Source organism: Vipera berus, assembly GCF_964194415.1.
Source record: "Vipera berus genome assembly, chromosome: 4".
In the NCBI taxonomy this organism is placed as follows: domain Eukaryota; kingdom Metazoa; phylum Chordata; class Lepidosauria; order Squamata; family Viperidae; genus Vipera; species Vipera berus.
In genome coordinates, this window is record NC_138206.1 from 3,919,090 (window position 1) to 3,945,062 (window position 25,973).

Sequence of the window (25,973 nt, forward strand, 5' to 3'; positions counted from 1 at the left end):
AAAGAAGAGGGAGTCAAGCTATTCTCCAAAGCACCTGTAAGCAGGACAAGAAGCAACGGATGGAAACTAGTCAAGGAGAGTAGCAACCTAGAACTAAGAAGAAACTTCCTGACAGTTGGAACAATTAAACAGTGGAACCACCTACCTCCAGAAGTGGTGAATGCTCCAACACTGGAAGTTTTTAAGAAGAGACTGGACAGCCACTTGTCTGAAATGGTATAGGGTTTCCTGCCTTAGCAGGGGGTTGGACTAGATGACCTCCAAGGTCCCTTCCACCATCATCATCATCATCATCATCATCATCATCATCATCATCATCATCATCATCATTATTATTATTATTATTATTATTATTATTATTATTATTATTTAAGGGATGGGTCTCATAGATAAATTAGTGGTTTGATGAAAGACTATATATAGGGATTGTACAAAAGCTTACTCTTGTTATTAGCCTAATGTCCGCCATTTTGCTTCTGTACATGGGGCTTGCCTCAGGGACGCCATTTTGAGAAGGCAGGAAGATCGCATGCACAGACCCGGAGACAGGGGAAAGAGCGGGAAAGTAATGAAAGATGATTGGTTAACATTCTGTGTGCCAACAAGTGTCACCTGGTGATTGGTTGCTACCCGTATATAAATGGAAATGCCTAACTGGCCAGTGGCACTTCTGAATGCAGCTGCCAGCGTTTCGGACAGAGTTCCACCCAGCAACTTTAATTGGCCAAATAAAGTTCTGGAAGCCTCAGCTTGAGTCTCCTGATTTGCCCCCTTGGAACCAAGTTCTTCAAGTAGCTGCTGGCCCTTACAAGACCATTTATCGATGAAGGAGAATATTTGTAGCTCGGGGTTGAAAGGTGGGGTCCTTAGTGCCCTCTGAGCTTGGCTGTAACTTCATCGGTTATGATGTTAATTGATGATGTTCCCTAGTTGGGTCATGAAATGTCTGCAAGAAAATAACCAAGCTCAGAGACCACCAAAAACCCCACAGTCGTCCTTGTCCTCCTCTTCCTGCCGATCTCCTCTCCTCTTCCTCCTCCTCTTCCTCCTCCTCCTCCTCCTCCTCCTCTACAAACCACATTCCCTTCTAGCACTGATGATGTTCCCTAGCTGGGTCATGAAACGTCTGCAAGGAAACCACCCAGCTCAGAGCACCAAGGACCCCACAGTTCTCCTCCTCCTCCTCCTCCTCCTCCTCCTCCTCCTCCTCCTCCTCCTCCTCCTCCTCCTCTACAAACCACATTCCCTTCTAGCACTGATGAAGTTACCTAGTTGGGTCATGAAACGTCTGCAAGGAAACCACCCAGCTCAGAGAGCACCAAGGACCCCACAGTTCTCCTCCTCCTCCTCCTCTTCCTCCTCCTCCTTCTCCTCTCTGCAAACCCCCCTCCCTTCTAGCACTGATGATGTTCCCTAGTTGGGTCATGAAACATCTGCAAGAAAACGATCAAGCTCAGACAGCACCAAGGATCCCACAGTCCACCTCTCCTTTCTTCTTCCGCCTCCTCCTCCTCTTCCTCCTCTCACTCCCCCCTCCTTCTCCTCCTCTCCACAAACTCCATTAACTTCTGGCACTGATGATGTTCCTTAACTGGGCCATGAAACATCTGCAAGAAAACTACCAAGCCCAGAGAACACCAAGGACCCCTCAAGATCATTTATATTCATATTTGGGCTATGACAGGAAAAAAAAACCCACTTTTTAAAATAATTGCACAGACTGACACAGATAACAGCGTGACAAAACAGCAACAATGGTGCATTGGAAGATCTGCAGGAAATAACTTTCCCCCCCCCAAAGGCAACTTGACTTTTTTTTTCTTGAATACATTTCGCTTCTCATCCAGGAAGCTTCTTCAGTTCTGACTGAATGGTGGAGGATGGAAGGATTCATATTCCTCACAGTCATCTGGCTGTTAGTACTCTTTCTGAGAGTCATTGAGGCTACTGGAGGTTTATCTGTATCCTCAGATAATCGTGAATAGTGCAAATGGGTGTGGAACACGACTGTTGTGATTCAGCGTCAGCCTGTGGTTTAGGCAGCTGAGTCAGACAATTCTGAAGAGGAGGAGGAGGAGGGGTTTGGAGAGCCTTTGGTTGCAGAGGAAAGTTCTGATGCACCGCAGAGCTCTCAGCCAGGCCCCTCCCGTCTTGTTCCTCCTCAGACTCAGCTGTGTGAGCCTGAAAGATTGGAAGAAGACGATCCACAGCTGGCTTTGTTCAGGGACGCTCGAAGCAGGAGGCAGACAAGCAGAAGTGAACAAAGAAAAGCAATAAGGCACCTCGGGAGAAGGCAAAGAGAAGCCACGCCTTGAGACTGCTGTTTAAAAGGGGAATGTGTGGGAGGTGCTGGTTGCCGAAGGCAACCGTTTGAAGAGCTTCTGATGTAGTCTCGGTCTGTATTTGTTTAACTCTGTTTTGAATTGTTTCGTTTAGTTTTTGCAAATCAATTTGGTTGGCTTAATTCCAGCCTATTGAATATAAAAAAGGTGTTGTCCCTGACATTCCAACAGGGCTGGTCACAGGCTGGAACAGAACAACGACAAGTCCAGTTGTCTTTTGGAAGAAGTAAAAAAAAAAGCATCCGCAGGAAATACCTGCAAGCAAGAACTGCGGAGACCCTAAAATAGATAAAGTAGCAGAAAAGGAAGAAGTCAAAGTGCTCTGGGACTTTAGAATTCAAACAGATAAGCAGCTGTCATGTAGCACCCCAAACTGAACGATGGTCAGTAAGAAAGACAAAAAAGTCTGGCTAGTGGACGTGGCAGTGCCTGGAGACAGCAGAAGAGAGGAGAAAGAATTGGACAAAATCACAAAATTCAATTAGAAGTAGAATGTCTGTAGCAAAAAAAACAACCCCAAAAAACCAAAAATAGTACCAATAACGATAGGTGCTTTCGATGCAAACATCTGGAGCATGACTGGAGCACCATCGGCATTGACAAAATCCCTGTCGGTCAGTTGCGAAAGGCAGCTTTACTTGGAACAGCTGACATCCTGCAACCATCCCTTTAATACCCTCAAACTTGAAAATCTGCCTATGTCAGGTCTTTGGGAAGGACTCGATAGGTAGATAAAAATCGAGTTTAAAACTCTTGCTGACGATACATGAACCATAATGATGATGATGATGATGACGCAGTGAGGGTGGACATCCCAAGTATTTTTTTCTATCAAAGGATAGTGAACCATTAGCAGACAGAGTTCTTTTTGGCTTTCTAGACCCTGTTTTTGCTCTTGCTTTGTTCCAATAAAGGCATTTTTTAGCCCAGTTCACCCTTTTAAAATTGCACAATGTGCCTTTGATTCCATGTCCATTTTGCTCTATGAGTTCATGGTGACCTAACCCTAAGTGCAATTTTCCTCCAATGGGATTTCCCCCTCTATTTTACCAGGAAACATAGATAGTGCAGGCTAGAAAAGTAAGTGCCCTCCTAACCATACCCAAGCACTCCAACTTTGTTGGCGATGCCCATTTTGATCGATGAGTTATTATTTATTATTACATTTTTATACCGCCCTTCTCCCGAAGGACTCAGGGCGGTGTACAGGGCAATAAATACAAAAACAGGATACAAAAGTTAAAAGCAAATTAAATGAATGCCCAAGGTTAAAACAGTAGTTAAGATATATTAAAACCCCAACCCTAACCCATCAGACCAGGTCAGACTGCTCAAATAAATACGTTTTTAGTTCATGGTGACCTAACCCTAATCCTAAATGGAATGTTCCTACAATGGGATTTTCCCATATATTTTACCAGGAAAGATAGGGCAGCCTGGAAAAGTCAGTGCCCTCCTAACCATACCCAAGCACTCCACGTTTGTTGGCGATGTCCATTTTGCTCTATGAGTTCATGGTGACGTAACCCTAACCCTAGGTAGAATTTTCCTCCAATGGGATTTTCCCATGTATTTTACCAGGAAACATAAATAGGGCAGCCTAGAAAAGTGAGTGCCCTCCTAACCATATCCCAGCACTCCAAGTTTGTTGGCGATGTCTATTTTGCTCTATGAGTTCATGGTGACCTAACCCTAACCCTAAGTGGAATTTTCCTTCAATGGGATTTTCCCCTGTATTTTACCAGGAAACATAGTGCAGCCTAGAAAAGTAAGTGCCCTCCTAACCATATCCCAGCACTCCGAGTTTTTTTGGTGATGTCCATTTTGCTCTATGAGTTCATGGTGACCTAACCCTAACCCTAAGTGGAATTTTCCTCCAATGGGATTTTCCCATGTATTTTACCAAGAAAGATAGATAGGGCAGCCTGGAAAAGTCAGTGCCCTCCTAACCATACCCAAGCACTCCGACTTTGTTGGCGACGTCCATTTTGCTCTATGAGTTCATTGTGACATAACCCTAACCCTATATCATCTCCAACAAGTGACTGTCCAGTCTCTTCTTAAAAACCTCCAGTAGTTAATGAATCCAGCTTCCCCCGTTGAATTTGCTTGTCTGGAGGTCGCAAAAGGGAATCACATGACCCCCCCCCCGTGAGTTTACTACCATCGTAAATATGAACCAGTTGCCAAGCTTGCCGAATTTGGATTATGCGACCGTGGTGACGCTGCAACGGTTGTAAGTGTGGAAAAAAGGTCCTAATAAGTCCCTTTTTTCGGGCTGTTGTAACTTTGAACGGGTCACTAAACGAAGTGTTATAAATTGTGGATTACCTCCATAGTTTCACGTAGGTAGAAAAGAAATTCTGATGTGATTCCGGGAGGTGGATGTCGGCATCTGATATCTTTGATCTGAAAAGCAGCAAGGAATATCAACCAAAAGAACATTGGAGCGTGAAAAATTCTGTGGCAGTTAAATTTATCCAGAAAGCCTGTGGAAGCAGAAAAGGTAGGAGGTCCTGGCTTTAAAGGAAAGCAAACTCAAGAAGCTGATTTTCAAAGGTCCCTTTATAAAATCAAATGTGTTTATTTCTGCTTTAAAACGTATCTGGGTTCTGCTTCTATCAGAGAGAGAGAGAGAGAGAGAGATGGAGAAAAAAAGCAAATTATGCTTCGGAACTGCCAAAGCCCTTTTACTTCTTCCTTTTAATCTGTTTTTATAGGGACGCGGTGGCTCAGTGGGTTAGGACGCTGAGCTTGTCGATCAGAAGGTCGGCAGTTTGGCAGGTCGAATCCCGAGTGCCGCGTAACAGAGTGAGCGCCTGTTACTCGTCCCAGCTTCTGCCAACCTAGCAGTTCGAAAGCACGTCAAAATGCAAGTAGAAAAATAGGGACCGCTCCGGTGGGAAGGAAACAGCGTTCCGTGCGCCTTTGGCGTCTAGTCATGCCGGCCACATGACCACGGAGACGTCCTCGGACAAGCACTGGCTCTTCGGCTTTGAAACAGAGATGAGCACCGGCCCCTAGAGTCGGAAACGACTAGCACGCATGTGCGGGGGAACCTATACCTTTACCTAATCTGTTTTTACATTTCTTTTCCTGAATCAACAATGGCAACGAGAGCAATTTAGCTTCTTTCTTCTTTCTGTTGTTTCATTTCATTCTTGCAACGGCTTTTTACAGCTTCGTGTCCTTCCTTTCCCACTCTGAAGGCCCAGCTAAATTTTTGCCTACGCGTTTATCTTGCGTCCTCCTTTTATGCTACCCTTTCCTGGCTCCCGTCCGCTTCGTCATTTTCCACCGCAGCAAATTCAATTTTAATTTTTTCTTTCTTTCAATCTTAAATTTGGAAGACCCTTTCCCTTATTCCTATCGCTTTCCCACCTCTTTGTTAAATTCATCTTCTAGGCTGCACAGATGGACGTTGTACCGACGGAGAACCGTCCGGCCCACGTCAAGCAGTCCAAGTTGCAGAAACTCAAAAGAGCGAAGAAGCGTTTGAGCAAAAGCTGTAAACACGAAGACTTTGTCTCTTGCCTGGTTGGTTTATATAGCTGCCAGTGGCAGGGCAAGCAGCGCAAAAGGGTTAAACCAGGACTATGGTGTTGCCATAAGGTACAATGACATGTCCCTCTGGGTTGATGCTTCCTTGGTGGGTCTACACAGCTCTAAGGATGATGGGATGAGCAGTTCCGTCAAAGGTTCCGTCAAAGGGGCAGTGTAAATTGACTACAGGTAGCCCTCCGCTTACCGCCTTTCATTTAGTGACCACGGCGGCATGGAAAAGTTGCAGCCTGCTCTGCCGAAACAAATGGTGGATTTCTCATTTTCCATTTTTTTTCCAGACAAAAAATGATTATTGTTATATATTTTTTTATAATTTCATCAAAACCCTTTAAGGCAGGGGTTCCCAACCAGCGGTGCGAGTTGTTATTCCAGCGGGTGCGAGATGATATTCCAGGGGGGTGAGAAAACATTATGGGTTTTCAACATTATAGCGTAGGTGCATAATTTGCCGTTATTTTGAACTTTTGTAAGGGGCGTGAGAATATATCAGAAGCATTCTAGGGACGCGGGGTATAGAAAAGGTTGGGAACCACTGCTTTAAGGTGTAGTCTTTGTGTCCTGGTTCCGACAAATGGAACTCTTCAAAGAACTTCAAGGCATTGCTTACCTTAAAGAATCTTTATTTGAGTAGCATCAGCACTAACCCAATCGAAGCCAAAATCTGAGTTTTCTTCCCCTGAGCACATAGTGTCAAAGGACAATTCACTCCTCCAATTAACAGTCATAAATCACTTTCCCCAATTAGTTTGAAGTGAGGGCTTCCCCTCCAGCTCTCCAGCCCACCAATTCTTTTATCATCTCTTATTTCAATAACCTTGGTTCCCATACTAGGTTCAGCCTTGTTATGTCTAGCTAGACTCTCATGCACCTTCCTTCCCCTAGCATCATCTAACTCTGAAAGCAAATGAAGAAAATGGTTGCATCTCCATCTGTTGTCCATGCAAAAACATCTGATGTTAGCAGCGTTGACACTTAGCAGTTTTTTTTAGTTTCTAGATTTGTCCAGACTGTAGTATTTTAAATTTAATTTCAGTATATTTCTTTCCCCCTTAGTATTAATTCCCCGCTTCCGTCTATGAGGGAATGGGGATATAGTCCCCTACCTTCACTTTTGGAGGTTTTTTTGCTTTGGAGTTTTCCCCCAAGGATTCAGTTAAAAGAGAAAAGAGAGAAGATCGATACTCTTGCCAGTTCCAAGCACGCTATTCACCAATATTCGTATTCATGTGCTCCTGGATTTCGGTTGCAGGTAGCTTGGGCTAGAGCCAGGGGTTGGCAACCTTGGCTCTTTTATGACTCGTGGACTTCAACTCCCAGAATTCCTGAGCCAGCATGAGGGAACTATGGCCCCTTCATGACTTGTGGATTTCAACTCCCAGAATTCCTCAGCCAGCATGGGTAACTACGGCCCCTTCATGACTTCCGGACTTCAACTCCCATAATTCCTGAGCCAGCATGGGGGAACTATGGTCCCTTCATGACTTGTGGACTTCAACTGCCAGAATTCCACATCCAGCATGTAGGAACTATGGCCCCTTCATGACTTGTGGACTTCAACTGCCAGAATTCCTGAGCCTGCATGTGGGAACTAGGGCCCCTTCATGACTTGTGGACTTCAACTCCCAGAATTCCTGAGCCAGCATGGGGGAACTATGGCCCCTTCATGACTTGTGGACTTCAACTGCCAGAATTCCACATCCAGCATGTAGGAACTATGGCCCCTTCATGACTTGTGGACTTCAACTGCCAGAATTCCTGAGCCTGCATGTGGGAACTAGGGCCCCTTCATGACTTGTGGACTTCAACTGCCAGAATTCCTCAGCCAGCTTGGCTGGCTCAGGAATTCTGTGAGTTGAACTCCACAAGTCATAAAAGAGCCAAGGTTGCCTACTCCTGGGCTAGATGCTGATGTAACACAAGCCATTCTCCTGTCAGGTTGGAGGGCTTTCGGGGAAACACGGTATTCGCATCATTATGTAAGGAGTGGTTTTTTTTCCCCCCTATCCTTTGTAACATGACCCTAACGCAAATGATGCACGTTGGCCCAAATGATGCCCATTTTACATAATTACAACTAATATGAATTAAATCAGTTGAATTAGTTTGGATTTAACGGACATTTGGATTTAACGGACATTTGGATTTAACGGACAGCTGAATTTAAAGGACACCCTTTCCACCTACAATGGTCCATGAAGTTGAGCTTTTAGTCAATGTGATTTTATGCCCCTTCTCCTTTGTGGGTAAATGGGAATTTTTCTTTTTCTTGCGTTTTATGAAAGTAGACCCGAGGCAGGTTGGAGCAACCCTGGGAAACTAAAGCAAAGTCTAAATTCTCAGCCTACACTTCAGGAAGCCCTGAATTTCCTGCTGTAGCCTAAATGTGATCCCTTTCTCTCCAATCTTTACTTATTAGGGAGAATGCATGTATTTTACGCTCATGGTTTTCACATTCAGCTCTTCCTTTGTCTTTCTCTACATGTGGGGAGAATCAAGGAACGACTACAATAGCTTTGACTGGTAAGTGTCCAAAGACTCTGATTGCTCATACAGGGAGTCCTCGACTTACGACAGTCTCTTTAGTGACCGTTCAAAGTTACAACGGCAATGGAAAATGACGCATGGTCGTTTTTCACAGTTACGACCCCTTTGAAACATCGCCCTGAGCACGTGATCAGATTTCAGATGCTTGGCCACTGGTTCATACTTATGACCGTCGCTGTGTCCCAAGGTCACACGACCCAATTCAATTAACAATTAACCAGTGGAACCACCTGCCTCCAGAAGCTGTGAATGCTCCAACACTGGAAGCTTTTAAGAAGAGGTTGGACAGCCACTTGTCTGAAAGGGTAGAGGGTTTCCTGCCTGAGGCAGGGGGTTGGACTAGATGACATCCAAGGTCCCTTCCAGCATTATTATTATTATTATTATTATTATTATTATTATTATTATTATTATTGATTATTGCACAGACAGCCAGATGTTCAGACTGGATTTGGCATTTTTGTATACCTATCAAGTCCTTACCAAGGACCTGGGATAGGCAGATGTGCATGTTTGATGGTATTAAAGATATCTTTTTTATTATTATTATTATTATTATTATTATTATTATTATTATTATTATTATTATTATTATTATTATTATTATTATTATTATTATTATTATTATTATTTTCAGTGCTTTTTTTGTAAAAGAAAAAGGTGCCGGAACTCACACATGTCATACAACCCGCCTTGCCTACCCTACAAGGTTCCATCCGAAAAAGGTGCCAGAACTCCGTTCTGAGCGTTCTATGAGAAAAAAAGCCCTGATTATATTATCCCCTTTTGCGGCCTCCTGACAAACAAAGGCACTGGGGAAGCTGGCTTACTAACTTTAATCAACTGCAGTGATTCACTTAACAACAGAGGCAAGAAAGGTCATAAACTGGGGCAAAGCTAACTTAACACATGTCTCACTTAACCCATGGAATTTTGGGCTCCAATTGTGCCCAACCTGGAGATTGGACAATCATTTTTCTGGAATGGTAAGCGGTGTCCTGCTTGAGCAGGGGGTTGAACTAGATGACCTCCAAGGTCCCTCCCATCTTTGTTATTCTGCTTGGGAAGAAGGAATGAAACCAAATAACTGTTTTGTCATTTCAGGCTGGACAATGAATACTTTTCATCTAAATATCACTGTTCCGTGTTGCCTTTTTTTTTTTTAGGTACAGCTTTATAAATTTAGGCTACTGGTTTCATTGGTCGTCTTTCCTCCTATTTGTGGCCGTGTTCGTCTTCTCCTACATTTTTTTCTTAATTGTAAGTCCAACCTTTCTTTGGCTACAGACTCCTCCCAAGTCTCCTCCCAATGAGGTAGATGTTGCCCGAGTGGAAAGTGTGCTTGTGCGATTGTGTGAAAGATCTAAAGTGCGAAGGCTGACGCTCAGAGGCAGAGACTGTCTGCTTGCATTCATAAAGGCCTCTATCCTCCGGGTCACCTGGGCAGGTGTGCAAGTGGGGATGGAGCCTTCTTGGAGCTGCTGAAACATCCTGCAGAAAGCACAACTCCACAACAGAGGCTTTTCAGCGGTTCCGAGAAGGCTCCACACCCATTTGCACACCTACTCAGGTGACCCTGAGGACACAGACAAACCTCCAAGTGGCCTCCACGACTCTCTCAAAGGATGCAAATGACCAGCTGTCTGCAAGGAGTATAAATCCTCCCATTCCTCCTCATCCAGTCAGAGCTCGAAGAAGCTTCTTGGATGTCCGTAGAGATTCTCACTCATCCAGGTCACGGTTGTCCCAAAGGTGCTTTTTCAGGAGGCAACTGGACTTCTTTGTTTTTCTTTTGAAGACGTTTCGCTTCTCATCCAAGAAGCTTCTTCGGCTCTGACTGGATGGTGGGGAATGGGAGGATTGATACTCCTTGCAGAAAAACTGGTCATTTGCATTCTTTTAGAGGGTCGTGGAGGCCACCTGGAGGCCTGCCTGTGTCCTCAGGGACACTTGAGTAGTGCAAATGAGTGATCTACGTGTTTCCAGTCTACAGCCCAGTCCTTTCAGCAGTTCCAAGAAGGCTCCACGCCCATTTGCACACCTACTCAGGTGACACTGAGGACACAGATAAACCTCCAGGTGGCCTCCACGACTCTCTAAAAGGATGCAAATGACCAGCCGTCTGCAAGGAGTATAAATCCTTCCGTTCCCTGCCATCCAGTCAGAGCGGAAGAAGCTTTTTGGATCTCTATGGAGCTTCTTACTCATCCAGGTCAGAGTTGTCCCAAAGGTGTTTTTTTTTCCAGGAAGCAACTGGACTTCCTTGTTTTTCTTTTGAAGATGTTTCGCTTCTCAACCAAGAAGCTTCTTCAGCTCTGACTGGATGGTGGGGAACGGAAGGGCTTATATTCCTTGCAGGCCGCTGGTCATTTGCATCCTTTTAGACTAGAGAGTTGTTGAGGCCACTTGGAAGCTTGTCTGTGTCCTCATTTTGAACGGACTCAGGGCAGAAAACATCCTGCAGTCCCAAGAAGGCTTCATACCTATTTGCACCACTCAGGTGATCTTGAGGACACAGACAAACCTCCAGGTGGCCTCAACGACTCTCTAGAAGGAGGCAAATGACCAGCTTTTCTGCAAGGAGTATAAATCCTCCCATTCCCCACCATCCAGTCAGAGCAGAAGAAGCTTCCAGGATGAGAAGCGAAAGGTCTTCAAAGACAAACAAGAAAGTACATTTGCCTCCTGAAAAAAGCAACCTTTGGGACAACTCTGACCTGGAGGACAGAGAATTTTTGACTTAACAACAGTTTATTTAGCAACCCTGAATAAAATGACCTATGATCCCTTTTCGCAGTGACAATCTTTGCAGCAGTCAAGGGATCAAAATTCGGACGCTTGGCCACCGGTTCACATTGATGACGGTCGCAGGCTCCTGGGTTCACCCGATCCCCTTTGGTGGCCTTCGGACAAGCAAAGTCGATGGGGGAATCCCGGATTCATTTAGCAACCGGGTTACTGACTTAACCGCTGCAGGGGTTCACTTAACAGCTGAGGTCAGAAATGTCGTAAAATAGTGGGGCGGTGTGTGTGTGTGTGTGCAAAACCCGCTTAAGAAATCTCTCACTGAACCACCAAATTTGGGGCTCCGTCTGCCAACACACGGTATACATTGCTGAACTCTTTGGTTGAATGGAAGTTGTGTCAGACGGAATTATGAGGCTGAGGATTGCTAGGGAAAAATTAATACCTTGATCTCCTCTGAATCAAACTGAAGGTGCCAACCTTGGCTCTGACTGAGCGTGTGCCCTTATTTTACAGCTTATAGCAGTTTTGCTCCTGTTTGAAAGTCAAACGTTGGAACTGCACCGGTGTCATAAGGTAAAACTCATTTAACCTCCTTCGGAATTGCCATCTCCTTCCAGTTTGGGAGGGGGGGAAAAAGAAATCAGTCGTGGAAAATGAAATTCAAGGCAGAGAAAAGTAAGGTTTTTACACCTAGGCAAGAAAAAGTGGATGGTGGGGAATGGAAGGATTTATACTCCTTGCAGACAGCTGGTCATTTGCATCCTTTTTGCTGAGGCCACTTGGAGGTTTATCTGTGTCCTCAGGGTCACCTGAGTGGTGCAAATGGGGGTGGAGCCTTCTTGGAACTGCGGAAAGGATGGTGTTGTAGACTGGAGATCAATCGATCACCCATTTGCACCACTAAGGTGACCCTGAGGACACAGATAAACCTCCAAGTGGCCTCAACGACCCTCTAAAAGGATGCAAATAACCAGTTTTTCTGCAAGGCGTATAAATCCTTCCATTCCTCACAATCCAGTCAGAGCCGAAGAAGCTTCTTGGATGAGAAGGGAAAGGTCTTCAGAGAAAAACAAGAAAGTCCAGTGGCCTCCTGAAAAAAGGGCACCTTTGGGGCAACCCTAACTTGGAGGACTTGAGAATCTCCCAAGATAATCCTTTTTGATCTCTTTAGGGCATAATCTTCTTCACCCTGTTTCTCTCCATCACCGGCTTAGCAATTATCACCATGTTTTGGACACGTCAGTGGCACACATTCTACTTGTCGTTCCAGGTAAGAATATTTTATTTTTTCTTAAAAAAAAAGTGGTAAAATTAGTCTGGCTTAACCTATTTTTAACAAACCCGTTAAGATAGAAGAAGAAACCATATGAAGTCTTAGTATCACTTTGTAAAGCCTTGCTAAGACCACACTTGAAATACTCTCTCCAATTTTGGTCACCATATTATAAAAAAGATGTTGAGACTTTGGAAAGAGTGCAGAGAAGAGCAACAAAGATGATTAGGAAGATGGAGGCTAAACCACATGAACAATAGTTGCAAGAACTGGGCATGTCTAGTTAATGAAAAGTAGTTGGAAATACATGATAGCAATCTTACAATCTTTCTTTCATTCATTCATTCATTTCTTCTTTTTCTCCTCCTCCTCCTCTTTCTTCTCCTTTCTTTCTCCTCCTCCTCCTCCTCCTCCTCCTCCTCCTCCTCTTCTTCTTCTTCTTCTTCTTCTTCTTCTTCTTCTTCTTCTTCTTCTTCTTCTTCTTCTTCTTCTTCTTCTTCTTCTTCTTCTTCTTCTTCTTCTTCTTCTTCTTCTTCTTCTTCTTCTTCTTCTTCCTCCTTCCTAACAGGTGACAGCTCCTTTTCTTCATGTGGTGGCCATATTCAGTATGGTCCTCCTGGCCTGGCCAGTGGCTCTGCATTTCTTCCGGGTACGTGATAAAGGTACTGTATCTCCAGTCAATAACCAATCAGAGCCCATCTGTGAGTCTTTAGCATCAAAAATGGATCTTCTGTCTCGGCCCTTCAAGTCGATTTTGAAAAGTGAACACCAGTTCAGGTTCTCACTGAGAAGAATCTTTGCTACTTAGCCCTCGGCAGGTAGTCCTCGACTTACGATCACAACTGAGGCCAAAATTTCTTTTGCTGTCTCTTATCTGACCACTCTCCTGGCAGCATCTCTGGTTATTGAGGGCAAACCCCTGTCCAGCACTGATAATGTTATCTAATAGGGTGATAAAACATCTGCATGAAAACAAACAACCTCATCAAGGACCCCAAGTCCTCCTCCTCCTCCTCTCCACAAACCCCCTCCCTTGTAGCACTGATGATGTTACCAAGCTGGGTCACGAAATGTCTGCAAGAAAACAACCCAGCTCAAAGAACACTAAGAACAACTCCTCCTCCTCCTCCTCCTCCTCTTTCTTCTTCTTCTTCTTCTTCTTCTTCTTCTTCTTCTTCTTCTTCTTCTTCTTCTTCTTCTTCTTCTTCTTCTTCTTCTTCTTCTTCTTCTTCTTCTTCTTCTCCTCCTCCTCCTCCTCCTCCTCCTCCTCCTTCTTCTTTTACCTCCTCCGTCTCCTCCTCCTCTTCTTCCTTCTTCCTTCTTCTCCTTCTCCTCCTCCTCCTCTTTCTTCTTCTTCTTCTTCTTCTTCTTCTCCTCCTCCTCCTCCTCCTCCTCCTCCTCCTCCTCCTCCTCTTCTTCTTCTTCTTCTTCTTCTTCTTCTTCTTCTTCTTCTTCTTCTTCTTCTTCTTCTTCTTCTTCTTCTTCTTCTTCTTCTTCTCCTTCTCCTCCTCCTTCCTCCTCCTCCTCCTCCTCCTCCTCCTCCTCCCTCCTTCTTCTTTTACCTCCTCCGTCTCCTCCTCCTCTTCTTCCTTCTTCCTTCTTCTCCTTCTCCTTCTCTTTCTCCTTCTCCTTCTCCTTCTCCTCCTTTTACCTCCTCCTTCTCCTCCTCCTCCTCTTTCTTCTTCTTCTTCTTCTTCTTCTCTTCTTCTTCTTCTTCTTCTTCTTCTTCTTCTTCTCCTCCTCCTCCTCCTCCTCCTCCTCCTCCTCCTCCTCCTCCTCCTCTTCTTCTTCTTCTTCTTCTTCTTCTTCTTCTTCTTCTTCTTCTTCTTCTTCTTCTTCTTCTTCTTCTTCTTCTTCTTCTTCTTCTCCTCCTCCTCCTCCTCCTCCTCCTCCTCCTCCTCCTCCTCCTCCTCCTTCTTCTTTTACCTCCTCCGTCTCCTCCTCCTCTTCTTCCTTCTTCCTTCTTCTCCTTCTCCTTCTCTTTCTCCTTCTCCTTCTCCTCCTTCTCCTTCTCCTCCTTTTACCTCCTCCTTCTCCTCCTCCTCCTCTTTCTTCTTCTTCTTCTTCTTCTTCTTCTTCTTCTTCTTCTTCTTCTTCTTCTCCTCCTCCTCCTCCTCCTCCTCCTCCTCCTCCTCCTCCTCCTCCTCTTCTTCTTCTTCTTCTTCTTCTTCTTCTTCTTCTTCTTCTTCTTCTTCTTCTTCTTCTTCTCCTCCTCCTCCTCCTCCTCCTCCTCCTCCTCCTCCTCCTCCTCCTCCTTCTTCTTTTACCTCCTCCGTCTCCTCCTCCTCTTCTTCCTTCTTCCTTCTTCTCCTTCTCCTTCTCTTTCTCCTTCTCCTTCTCCTTCTCCTTCTCCCCCTCCTCCTCCTCCTCCTTCTTTTACTTCCTCCTCCTCCTCCTCCTCCTCCTCTTTCTTCTTCTTCTTCTTCTTCTTCTTCTTCTTCTTCTTCTTCTTCTTCCTCCTCCTCCTCCTCCTCCTCCTCCTCCTCCTCCTCCTCCTCCTCCTCCTCCTCCTCCTCCTTCCCACTCCCTTCTGGTAATGTTACCTCGCTGGGTCACGAAATGTCTGCAAGAAAACAACCAAGCTCAGAGAGCACTAAGTACTTGACAGTCTTCTTCCTCTTCCCTCCTCCCTCTCCACAAACCTAGTTGGGTCATGAAATATCTGCAAGAAAACAACCAAGTTCAGAGAGCACCAAGGACCTAACAATCCTCCTCCTCCTCCTCCTCCTCCCCCTCCTCCTCCTCCTCCTCCACACACCCCACTCCCTTCGGGCCCTGATGATTTTTCCTAGCTAGCTAATGAAATGCCTGCCAGAAGACAACCAAACTCAGTGAGCCCCAAGGAGCCCCCAGCCTCTCTTTTCCCAGTCTCCCAAGGCCTTTCTCCGACCTACGCCACTCCTCCTCCTCCTCTTCCTCCTCAGCCCTCAGGTTCACCGAAGATGAACTCCTCCTGGGACGATGGGCAGTCTCCTGCTGATCACACCTCCACTTTGATGACCCCCTTTGACTTCTCCCCGGGAGAAGGTCAAGGGGTCCCCTTCCACGAACACGCCCGCTCGGATTTGCTACTGCTGCAACTGGAGGCTCTCGCCACGCAACCTGATGCTTTCTCTCTCCGTCAGTCTTGCAGGCGTTGATTCTTACCCCTTACCTGGTTGTCCTTACGTACCTCCTCTTCGTTCCTCTGGGCATGTACTCCCCCTGCATCCGAGAGAAGGGGACGCTGGGTCCCAAGCCAGCCCTGATTGGCCACCGAGGCGCGCCCATGGTAGGTGGGGACGGGAACGCCACCTCAGCAGCCAAAACAGGGGTGATCGGAGCATCCTTCCTGGACTGGGACCTTCCTGATCCTCCCCAAATTCCAAACTTTCTAATTTTTTTTTAATATATATATATATAATCCTAGCTGGCTCCCGAGAATACCAAGATGTCGTTTGCTAAAACCATCGATCATGGTGCGGTCGGTCTGGAGACGGATGTGACTATTAGGTAAGAATCTTCTCTTGCCACTGTTCTGGAACGGCAGTATTTCCTTAAAACAGACATGTCAAACACAAGGCCCAGGGGCCGGATCCGGCCTGCGAAGTGGTTTCATGCGGCCCGCGAAGCCATCCTGGAAACAGCGAGGGACCGGCCCCCACTGCCTTGGCCCTGGCCCAGAGACCCTCCTTCTGCCAGAGACCCCCAGATCTGTCCCACTCCTGCCCGGGCCCCCATAGGCACCCTTGATGCGAACGATGGAGAGCTGGCCATGCCCATCCAGTAGGCCATATGCACTCTAGACACACCCATCCAGTAGGCCACGCCCACCCTGCCCCCTGAGGGCAACCGCAATGCTGATGTGGCCCTCAATGAAATTGAGTTTGACACCCCTGTTCTATGTATTATCTATATCTATGTATCTATCTATCATCTATTTATCTATATCCATATCTATCTATCTATCTATCTATCTATCTATCTATCTATCTATCTATCATCTATGTATTTATTATCTATATCTATGTATCTATCATCTATCTAGCTATATCCACATCTATCTATCTATCTATCTATCTATCTATCTATCTATCTATCTATCTATCTATCTATCTATATCTATCTATCTATCTATCTATCTATCTATCTATCTATCTATCTATCTATCTATCATCTATATCCCTATCTATCTATCTATCTATCTATCTATCTATCTATCTATCTATCTATCTATCTATCTATCATCTATCTATCTATCTATCTATCTATCTATCTCTATTTATCTATCTATATATAATCTCTTTATTATCTATATCTCTATCTGATATCTATAATCTATCTTTATATCTCTATCATCTCTATCTCTATCATCTATCTTTATCTATCATCTATGTATTATCTATTATCTATATCTATATCTATATCAATCTGTCATCTATGTATTATCTATTATCTTTATCTATTTATCATCTATCTATTATCTATTATCAATATCAATATCTATATCTATAATCTATCTTTATATCTATATCATCTATCTTTATATCTCTATCTATCCATTCATCCATCCATCCATCAATGTATCATCTATTATCTATCTCTATCTATCTATATCTATATCTATATCTATATCTATCTATCTATCTATCTATCTATCTATCTATCTATCTATCTATCTATCTATCTATCTATCATCTATTATCTATCTATTATCTATATCTATCTATCATCTATCTTCATCTCTATCATCTATCTTTATATCTATCTGCCTGTCTGTCTGTCTGCCTTTATCTTTATTATTTTTTACAAATAACCCAGACATATCCAGTGCTCCTCCCTCCTCTTACTTTTCCAACAAACAACAACCCTTTGAGGTGGATTGGGCTGAAAGAGAGTGGCTGGCCCAAAGTCACCCTGCTGACTTTCACGGCTAAGGAGGAACTAGAACTCACTGTCTCCTGGTGACCAGGAGTCACCCAGTTGGCTTTCATGAATAACATGGGACTACAGGCAATCCTCAATTTATGGCCACAATTTTGTCCAACCTTTTTGTTATTCAGTGAGAAATGTGTTCAGTGAGTTTTTCCCCATTTTATGATTTTTTTGCCATGTTTGTTAAGTGAATCGCTGAAGTTGTTCAATTAGTAACACGGTTATTAAGTGAATCTGGCTTCCCCTATTGACTTTGCTTGTTAGAAGGTCACAAAAGGCGACTATAGGACTACCTGTAAATAAAATATGCCCTGGCACCTTGATTTTGACCTTCTGTATAGCAAACGTCCGGCGGACCGATCCATCCCGACGTTGCTTTTGTTTTGCGACAGTTATGATGGCGTGCCTTTCCTGATGCACGACCGCTCTTTAAAAAGGACCACCAACATCCATCGCCTCTTTCCTCATTTGAGGAACGAAGACCCGGCTTACTTAACCTGGAATATCTTGGAGAAGCTGAATGCGGGGAAGTGGTTTTTCGAGGTAGGATTCTTGGGAAGGAGGAGGCCAGGATTAATCAAGACTCTTGAAGGGATCCCATGTGATCCCAGAAGAGAGCGGGAAAGATGGGGAAGCTGGCAAGACTGAGGTCAACCCGAGTAAGTGGAGCCTATCAGGAAATCAATGTCATAGGTTTACCTGTGTCCTCAGGGTCACCTGAGTAGTGCAAATGGCTGTACTGAAAGCAGTTCCAAGAAGGCTCCACACCCATTTGCACCACTCAGGTGACCCTGAGGGCACAGATAAACTCCCAAGTGGCCTCAATGACTCTCTAAATTCTAAAAGAAGGTAAATGACCGCACAGTCACCATGTGCTTTACTGCTTAACTGTTTAACTGTAACAAACTTAGAACAAAAGAACATAGAGTACTATATAGATAACATAGATCCAAACTTGTAAACACTGCCACCTACTGGCTGAATGCTACTGTAGTTGTTGTGCAAAAATGCATTCCAGCAATGAATTCCAACACCTGCCACAGTTGTTACACGAATCAATGCAGTTAGTAACATGGTGGTTAAGTGAATCTGGCTTCCCCATTGACTTTTGCTTGTCAGGAGGTCAGAAAAGGGGATCCCATGATCCCGGGCCAGTGCAACCATCATAAACATGAGTCAGTTGCCAAGCGTCCGAATTTTGATCATGTGACCATGGGGATGCTGAAGTGGTCATAAGCTGGTCTTAAGTCACTTTTTCCAGTGCCCCTGTAACTTCAAATAGTCATTAAACGAATGCTTGTAAGTCGAGAATTGTTGGCAATAGATAATAGGCTTTTTTTAAAAAAAGTATTTTCTTTGGTGGGTCTATTTGTAGTTCTGATTCTAATTTCTTAAGTTCTTCCTGTAGTTTTAACTGTTGTTGTTTTTTATTCTTTTTTACCATGTAAGTTATAGCCAACCCTCTGAAGTATGCTTTAGCCATATCCCACACATTTTGAAGGGATTTCTTCTTTACTAAAGGAGAAAGAATTTATACCAGGGGTAGACAACATTGGCTCTTTTATGACTCCTGAACTTCATCTCCCAGAATTCCTGAGCCAGCATGGGGGAACTTTGGCCCCTCCATAACTTGTGGACTTCAACTCCCAGAATTCCTGAGCTAGCATGGGGGAAGTTTGGCCCCTTCATGACTGGTGGACTTCATCTCCCAGAATTCCTGAGCCAGCATGGGGGAACTTTGGCCCCTCCATAACTTGTGGACTTCAACTCCCAGAATTCCTCAGCCAGCATGGGGGAAGTTTGGCCCCTTCATGACTGGTGGACTTCAACTCCCAGAATTCCTGAGCCAGCCTGGCTCAGCTTGGAAACCTCTCCCTTTTCCCTCAGCATGGCTTGTTCAGGAATTCTGGAAGTCCACCAGTCATAAAAGAGCCAAGGTTGCCTAGTCCTGATTTATACAAAGAGCAACAAAGGAAATGGAATTCTTTTTTTAAAAATAAATACTAAATAAGAATCAAATAAATAAGAATAGGCTTTAATAGGATTTAAAACGGCCTGATTATTGTGTTGTTTTTTTCCTCTTTCAACCTAGAACAAGCCCTTCTACCACATGCCTCCCGTTTCGGCTGAAGAAGAAGAGCTGGCGAAGAATCAGACGATTTTCAAACTGAGTGAATTTTTGACCCTCGCGGACAAAGCCAACAAATTGGTCATCTTTGATCTGTATCGCCCTCCGAGGTTTCATCCCTACAGGAACAACTGGATCTCCAGAACTTTAGACGTGCTCCTGAAAGAATCTAAGATTAAACCCCATTTGGTAGGAGAGGTCTTCTTCCTCTTCCTCTTCCTCTTCCTCTTCCTCCTCCTCTTCCTCTTCCTTTTCTTTTTCTTCCTCTTCCTCTTCCTCTTCCTCCTCCTCCTCCTTCCTCTTCCTCCTCCTCCTCTTCTTCCTCTTCCTCCTCCTCTTCTTCTTCTTCTTCTTCTTCTTCTTCTTCTTCTTCTTCTCCTCCTCCTCCTCCTCCTCCTCCTCCTCCTCCTCCTCCTCCTCTTCTTCTTCTTCTTCTTCTTCTTCTTCTTCTTCTTCTTCTTCTCCTCCTCCTCCTCCTCCTCCTCCTCCTCCTCCTCTTCTTCTTCTTCTCCTCCTCCTCCTCCTCCTCTTCTTCTCCTTCTCCTTCTCCTTCTCCTTCTCCTTCTCCTTCTCCTTCTCCTTCTCCTTCTCCTTCTCCTTCTCCTTCTTCTCCTTCTCCTCCTCCTCCTCCACTTCCTTCTACTTTCCTTTTTCCTCCTGTCTCAACCTTTTTCCTCCTCCTCCTCTTCCAGTTGTTGTTGTTGTTGTTGTTGTTGTTGTTGTTGTTGTTGTTGTTCTTCTTCTTCTTCTTCTTCTTCTTCTTCTTCTTCTTCTTCTTCTTCTTCTTCTTCTTCTTCTTCTTCTTCTTCTTCTTCTTCTTCTTCTTCTTCTTCTCCTTCTCCTTCTCCTTCTCCTCCTCCTCCTCCTCCTCCTCCTCATTCGCACCCAAGGATTCTCCTTCTTTAAACTTTGCTGTCTGGAACGCTCCGTTTGGGGATTATGGAAGACTTTCTCTGGTCCTTTAATCCCCACCGCCATTTTGGGACAGGTGGAGACAGAAGAGATCTGCAGGCAGTGGGTGGAGGAAGTTAAGATGGCAGCCACGAGGGCCTGTGCTCAATGGCCCAAGTCAAAAGGGATGGAGTTGGGGGTGCCATCTTGACTTTTCTGACTCTCCCTGAGGATGCTAGGTCAATTCCTGGAGATTTCAGAAAGAAAGAGCTTTGTGCACGGTTTGGGAATGAAAGGCAAGGAAGAATATTTCGAAATAAAAGAGATGAATGTGGAGAGAGCTATTAGTCGTAAAGTCCAGCTAATCATCTTCCTCCTCCTCCTCCTCCTCCTCCTCTTCCTCCTCTTCCTTCTCCTCTTCCTTCTTCCTCTTTCTCCCCTCCTCCTCCTCCTTCTTCTATATCTCCCTCATCCCTCTCTTCACTCCTTTCATCCTTCTCTTTCTCTTTGTCCTTGTCCTTCTCCTTTCTTCTTCCTCTTTCTCCTCCTCCTCCTTTTCCTCATTCTTCCTCTCCTTATCCTCCTTCTTTCTTCCTCCTCCTTCTACCTCTCCCTTGTCCCTCTCTCCTCCTTCCTCCTCCTTCTTTCATCCTTCTCTTTTTCCTCCTCCTCCCTTTGTCGTTCTCCACCTTCTCCATATTTTACCTCTCCTTCCTTCCTTCCTTCCTTCCTTCCTTCCTTCCTTCCTTCCTTCCTTCCTTCCTTCCTTTCCTCCCTTGCCCATTCCTTCCCTCCCTCCCTCTTTCCTTCCCTTCCTCTCTCTCTGCTATCTCCTTCCTTCCTTCCTTCCTTCCTTCCTTCCTTCCTTCCTTCCTTCCTTCCTTCCTTCTTCCTTCAAATGCTGCTCTTCTCTGAAACACAGGTCCTCTGGTTGGAGAATCGAAGCCGGAGTTATGTTCAGCATTTGCGCACTGGATTCCAACATATATCATCCTCCGCACAAACCATTGAACATCTCCAAAAGTGGAATATTGGGAAACTCAATCTGGACTACCGGAGGTTGGCTACTGTCGATATTCGGTAAACATCCCCCGGATAAATCTCTGCTTGATTTCTCAGGCAGACTTTGAGGGCCAACCTTGGTTGTGTCGTTGTGAGTCATCTAAAGAGGATCTCACAATGTTGTTGTTGTTTTGTTTTTAAAGGAAATATGCAAAAGCCAACATCACCACCAACCTCTGGGTGGTGAGCGAGCCGTGGCTTTACTCCTTGGCCTGGTGTTACGGAGCTGAATCGGTAACCACCGACGCTGTGCACGTTCTGGGCAACGTTAGCCAACCGTTCTTCTTCTTGGTAAGTTGAGGACATATTTCTTACCCTACGGAGGTGTCCTCCAGTGCATGGAAACGAATCAAGGAGAGAACCAATCTAGAACCAAGGAGGAATTTCCTGACAGAACAATATTAATCAGTGGAATGGCTTTCCTCCAGAAGTTGAGGGTGCTCCATCATTGGAAGTGCAGAGAAGAGCAACTAAGATGGTTAAAGGCCTGGAGACTAAAACATATGAAGAACAATTGCAGGAATTGGTTATGTCTAGTTTAATAAAAAAAAGGACCAGGGGTGTCATGATAGCAGCATGCCAGTATTTGAGGGGCCGCCACAAAGAAGAGGAGGGGGTCAACGTTTTTCCCAAAGCACCAGAGGGAAGGACAAGAAACGATGGATGGAAACTAATCAAGGAGAGAAACAATCTGGAATTTAAGGAGAAACTTCCCAACATTGAGAACAATTAACCCGTGGAACAGCTTGCCACCAGAAGTTGTGGGTTCTCCGTCACTGGAGGTTTGTAAGAAGAGACTGGACAGCCATTTGTCTGAAATGGCACAGGGTCTCCTGCTTGAGCAGGGGGTTGGACTAGATGACCTCCCAGGTCCCTTCCAGTCCTGTTATTCTGTGATTTTGTTGATAATTGGGATGGGAGACTGTACAGCCACTTGTCTGGAAAGCTACAGGTAGTCCTTTACGTATGAGCACAATTGAGCCCAAAATATCTGTTGCTAAATGAGACAGCTAAGTTTATGTTTAAGTTTAAGTTTTAGTTTAAGCTATCAAGTGAGTTTTGCCCCATTTTGCCACCTTACTTGGCAAAGGTGTTTAATAATAATAATAATAATAATAATAATAATAATAATAATAATAATAATAATAATAATAATAATAATAATAATAATAATAATTTAATTTATTAATATTTCTATACCGCCCTTCTCCCGAAGGACTCAGGGCGGTGAACAGGGCACAATAATAATAATAAGGTAAAAGGTAAAGGTAAAGGTTCCCCCGTACATGCGTGCTAGTCGTTTCCGACTCTAGGGGCCGGTGCTCATCTCCGTTTCAAAGTCGAAGAGCCAGCGCTTGTCCGAGGACGTCTCCGTGGTCATGTGGCCGGCATGACTAGACGCCAAAGGCGCACGGAACGCTCTTACCTTCCCACCGGAGTGGTCCCTATTTTTCTCCTTGCATTTTGACGTGCTTTCGAACTGCTAGGTTGGCAGAAGCTGGGACGAGTAACAGGCGCTCACTCTGCTACGCGGCACTCGGGATTCGACCCGCCAAACTGCCGACCTTCTGATCGACAAGCTCAGTGTCCTAACCCACTGAGCCACCGCGTCCCTTAATAATAATAATAATAATAATAATAATAATAATAATAATAATAATAATAATAATAATAGTAATAGTAATAATAATAATAATAATAATAATGGCTTTAGGAAGAATATCTGAAGGACAACGATGAAGATGCTCTGAAATTAGTATATCAGGAAGGCTTACTGACTACTGGAGAGACCAAACTGGCCTACAAGAAAGACCAAATGAAGAACAGAATAGAGGCATGGGAAGACAAAGCACTACATGGCTAGTACATTAAAAAAAAATAGCTGGGAAAGCAGATAGTGACAAGACCTGGCAATGGCTAAGAGCAGGAAAGTTGAAGAAAGAGACCGAGGGACTAATCCTGGCTGCACAAGACCAAGCCTTAGGGACAAATGCACATAAAGTCAAAATTGAGAAGACAGCAACAGAGAGTAAGTGACGCCTATGCAAAGAAGCTGAAGAAACAGTGGACCACCTGGTAAGCTGCTGCAAGAAGATCGCACAGACTGACTACAAGCAGCGGCACGACAAAGTAGGAACAATGGTGCATTGGAAGATCTGCAAGAAATGTCATTTGCCTGTAAGCAAGAACTGGTGGGATCATAAAATAGAGAAAGTCGTAGTAAATGATAAAGTTAAACTGCTCTGGGATTTCAGAATTCAAACAGACAAGCACCTGCAACGTAACACCCCAGACTTAACAATTGTCGATAAGAAAGACGAAAAAGTCTGGATAGTGGACGTGGCAGCGCCTGGAGACAGCAGATTAGACGAGAAAGAACTGGAAAAGATAACAAAATTCAAAGACCTACAAATAGACATAGAAAGACTGTGGCAAAGGCAAGCAAGGGTAGTGCCAATAGTAATAGGCGCCTTGCGTGCAATCCCAAAACAGCTGGAGCATCACCTGAACACCATCATCGGCATTGACAAATTCGCCATCAGTCAATTGCAAAAGGCGGCCTTGCTAGGAACTGCTTCCATCTCGCGACGAGATCTGTGATACCATGAAACATCCACATCTGCCTATCCCAGGTCCTTGGTAAGGACTCGCTAGGTAGACAAAAATGCCAAATCCAGTCTGAACATCTGGCTGACTGCGATGATGATGATGATGATGATTAATAATAATAATAATAATAATAACATAGTTTGGAAGGGATCTTGGAGCTCATCTAGTCCAACCCTCTGCTCAGGCAGGATACCCTATACCATTTTAGACAAATCCCTGTGAATCACTGCAGTTGGCCATAAGTGGAAAATAGAATAGAATAGAATAGAATAGAATAGAATAGAATAGAATAGAATAGAATAGAATAGAATAGAATAGAATAGAATAGAATAGAATAGAATAGAATAGAATAGAACAGAACAGAACAGAACAGAATAGAAATACAGAATAGAATAGAATAGAATAGTTGGAAGGGACCTTGGAGGTCATCTAGTCCAACCCCCTGCTCAGGCAGAAAACCCTATACCATTTCAGACAAATCCATGTGAATCACTGCAGTTGGCTGTAAGTGGAGGACTGCCTGCATCAACACCCTTTTCGTTTGCTCTTCTCTTACAGACGCCGCAGAAATACAAAACCATCTGGGTCACCACAGACCTGCTGGCCCTCTTCTTCATCCCCCTGGTCTTTCTGGCCCACTGGTAAACGCCAAGATGGCTCCTTGTTGACGTTCGGACAGAGGGGGGCGGTCCTTCACACCTCAGCTTTTTGCGATATTTGTTCCTTTCTCCCCCCCTTCCCCCCTCCCCCGCTCAGAGATTGCAAACTCTTTTTTTCACATTCCGTTTTACGTAGTGGCGGGATTCAAATAGGTGAACCACCGGTTCTCTGCATGGATGCCGCTTCTGGAAGTCTGTTTTGGGCCTGCGCAGCAAAACAATTAGCTACCGGTTCTGCCGAAATGGTGCGAACCGACTGAATCCCACCACTGTATCTATCTATCTATCTATCTATCTATCTATCTATCTATCTATCTATCTATCTATCTATCTATCTATCTATCTATCTATCTTATCTATCTATCTATCTATCTATCTATCTATCTATCTATCTATCTATCTATCTATCTATCTATCTATCTATCTGTCTGTCTCTCTCTCTCTCTTTCTCTCTCTCTGTCTTTCTCTCTCTCTCACTCACTCTATCTATCTATCTATCTATCTCTCTATCTATCTATCTATCTATCTATCTATCTATCTATCTATCTATCTATCTATCTATCTACCTATCTATCTCTATCTATCTGTCTCTCTGTCTCTCTCTCTATCTGTTTATCTCTCTTTCTGTCTCTCTTTCTCTCTCTGTTTCTCTCTGTGTGTTTCTCTCTCTCTCACTCTATCTATCCATCTATCTATCTCTCTGTCTCTGTCTGTCTGTCTGTCTGTCTGTCTGTCTGTCTGTCTGTCTGTCTGTCTCTCTCTCTCTCTCTCTCTCTCTCTCTCTCTCTCTCTCTATATATATATATATATATATATATATATATATATATATATGTTTCTCTATCTCTATCTCTATCTGTTTATCTCTATCTCTATCTCTATTTATCTATCTATCTATCTATCTATCTATCTATCTATCTATCTATCTATCTATCTATCTATCTATCTATCTATCATCTATCTATCTATCTATCCCTCCAGAGGTGGGATTCAAATCTGTCAGCAACCGGTTCTCTGCGTGGATGTCGCTTCCGGAAGTCCGTTCTGGGCCTGCACAGCAAAACAATTAGCTACCGGTTCTGCCAAAGTGGTGCGAACCGGCTGAATCCCACCACTGCTTTTACGTGCTCAGCATAACGGCCAAAAGGGAAAGGACTGAGGTTTAGCGGGGATTTGTATATACAGAAAGTACTCGAATTGCAACAGTTCATATAGTGTCCGTTCAAAGTTACAACAGC

The 25,973-nt window shown here is 44.3% G+C and overlaps 1 protein-coding gene across 1 annotated transcript; it reads left to right on the forward strand.

The window, feature by feature from the left end:
- Nucleotides 1-3,108: 3,108 nt before the first annotated feature.
- Nucleotides 3,109-24,721, forward strand: GDPD4 (glycerophosphodiester phosphodiesterase domain containing 4; the record flags this gene model as incomplete). Its single annotated transcript, XM_081327655.1, has 15 exons — nt 3,109-3,141; nt 5,748-5,879; nt 8,323-8,426; nt 9,617-9,710; nt 11,712-11,771; nt 12,370-12,468; nt 13,040-13,120; nt 15,396-15,498; nt 15,597-15,742; nt 15,881-15,963; nt 17,778-17,928; nt 19,478-19,702; nt 21,327-21,484; nt 21,610-21,757; nt 24,635-24,721. 15 exons carry the CDS (start codon nt 3,109-3,111, stop codon nt 24,719-24,721), a joined length of 1,704 nt encoding a protein of 567 aa, XP_081183781.1.
- Between the last annotated feature and the right edge of the window lie 1,252 nt (nt 24,722-25,973).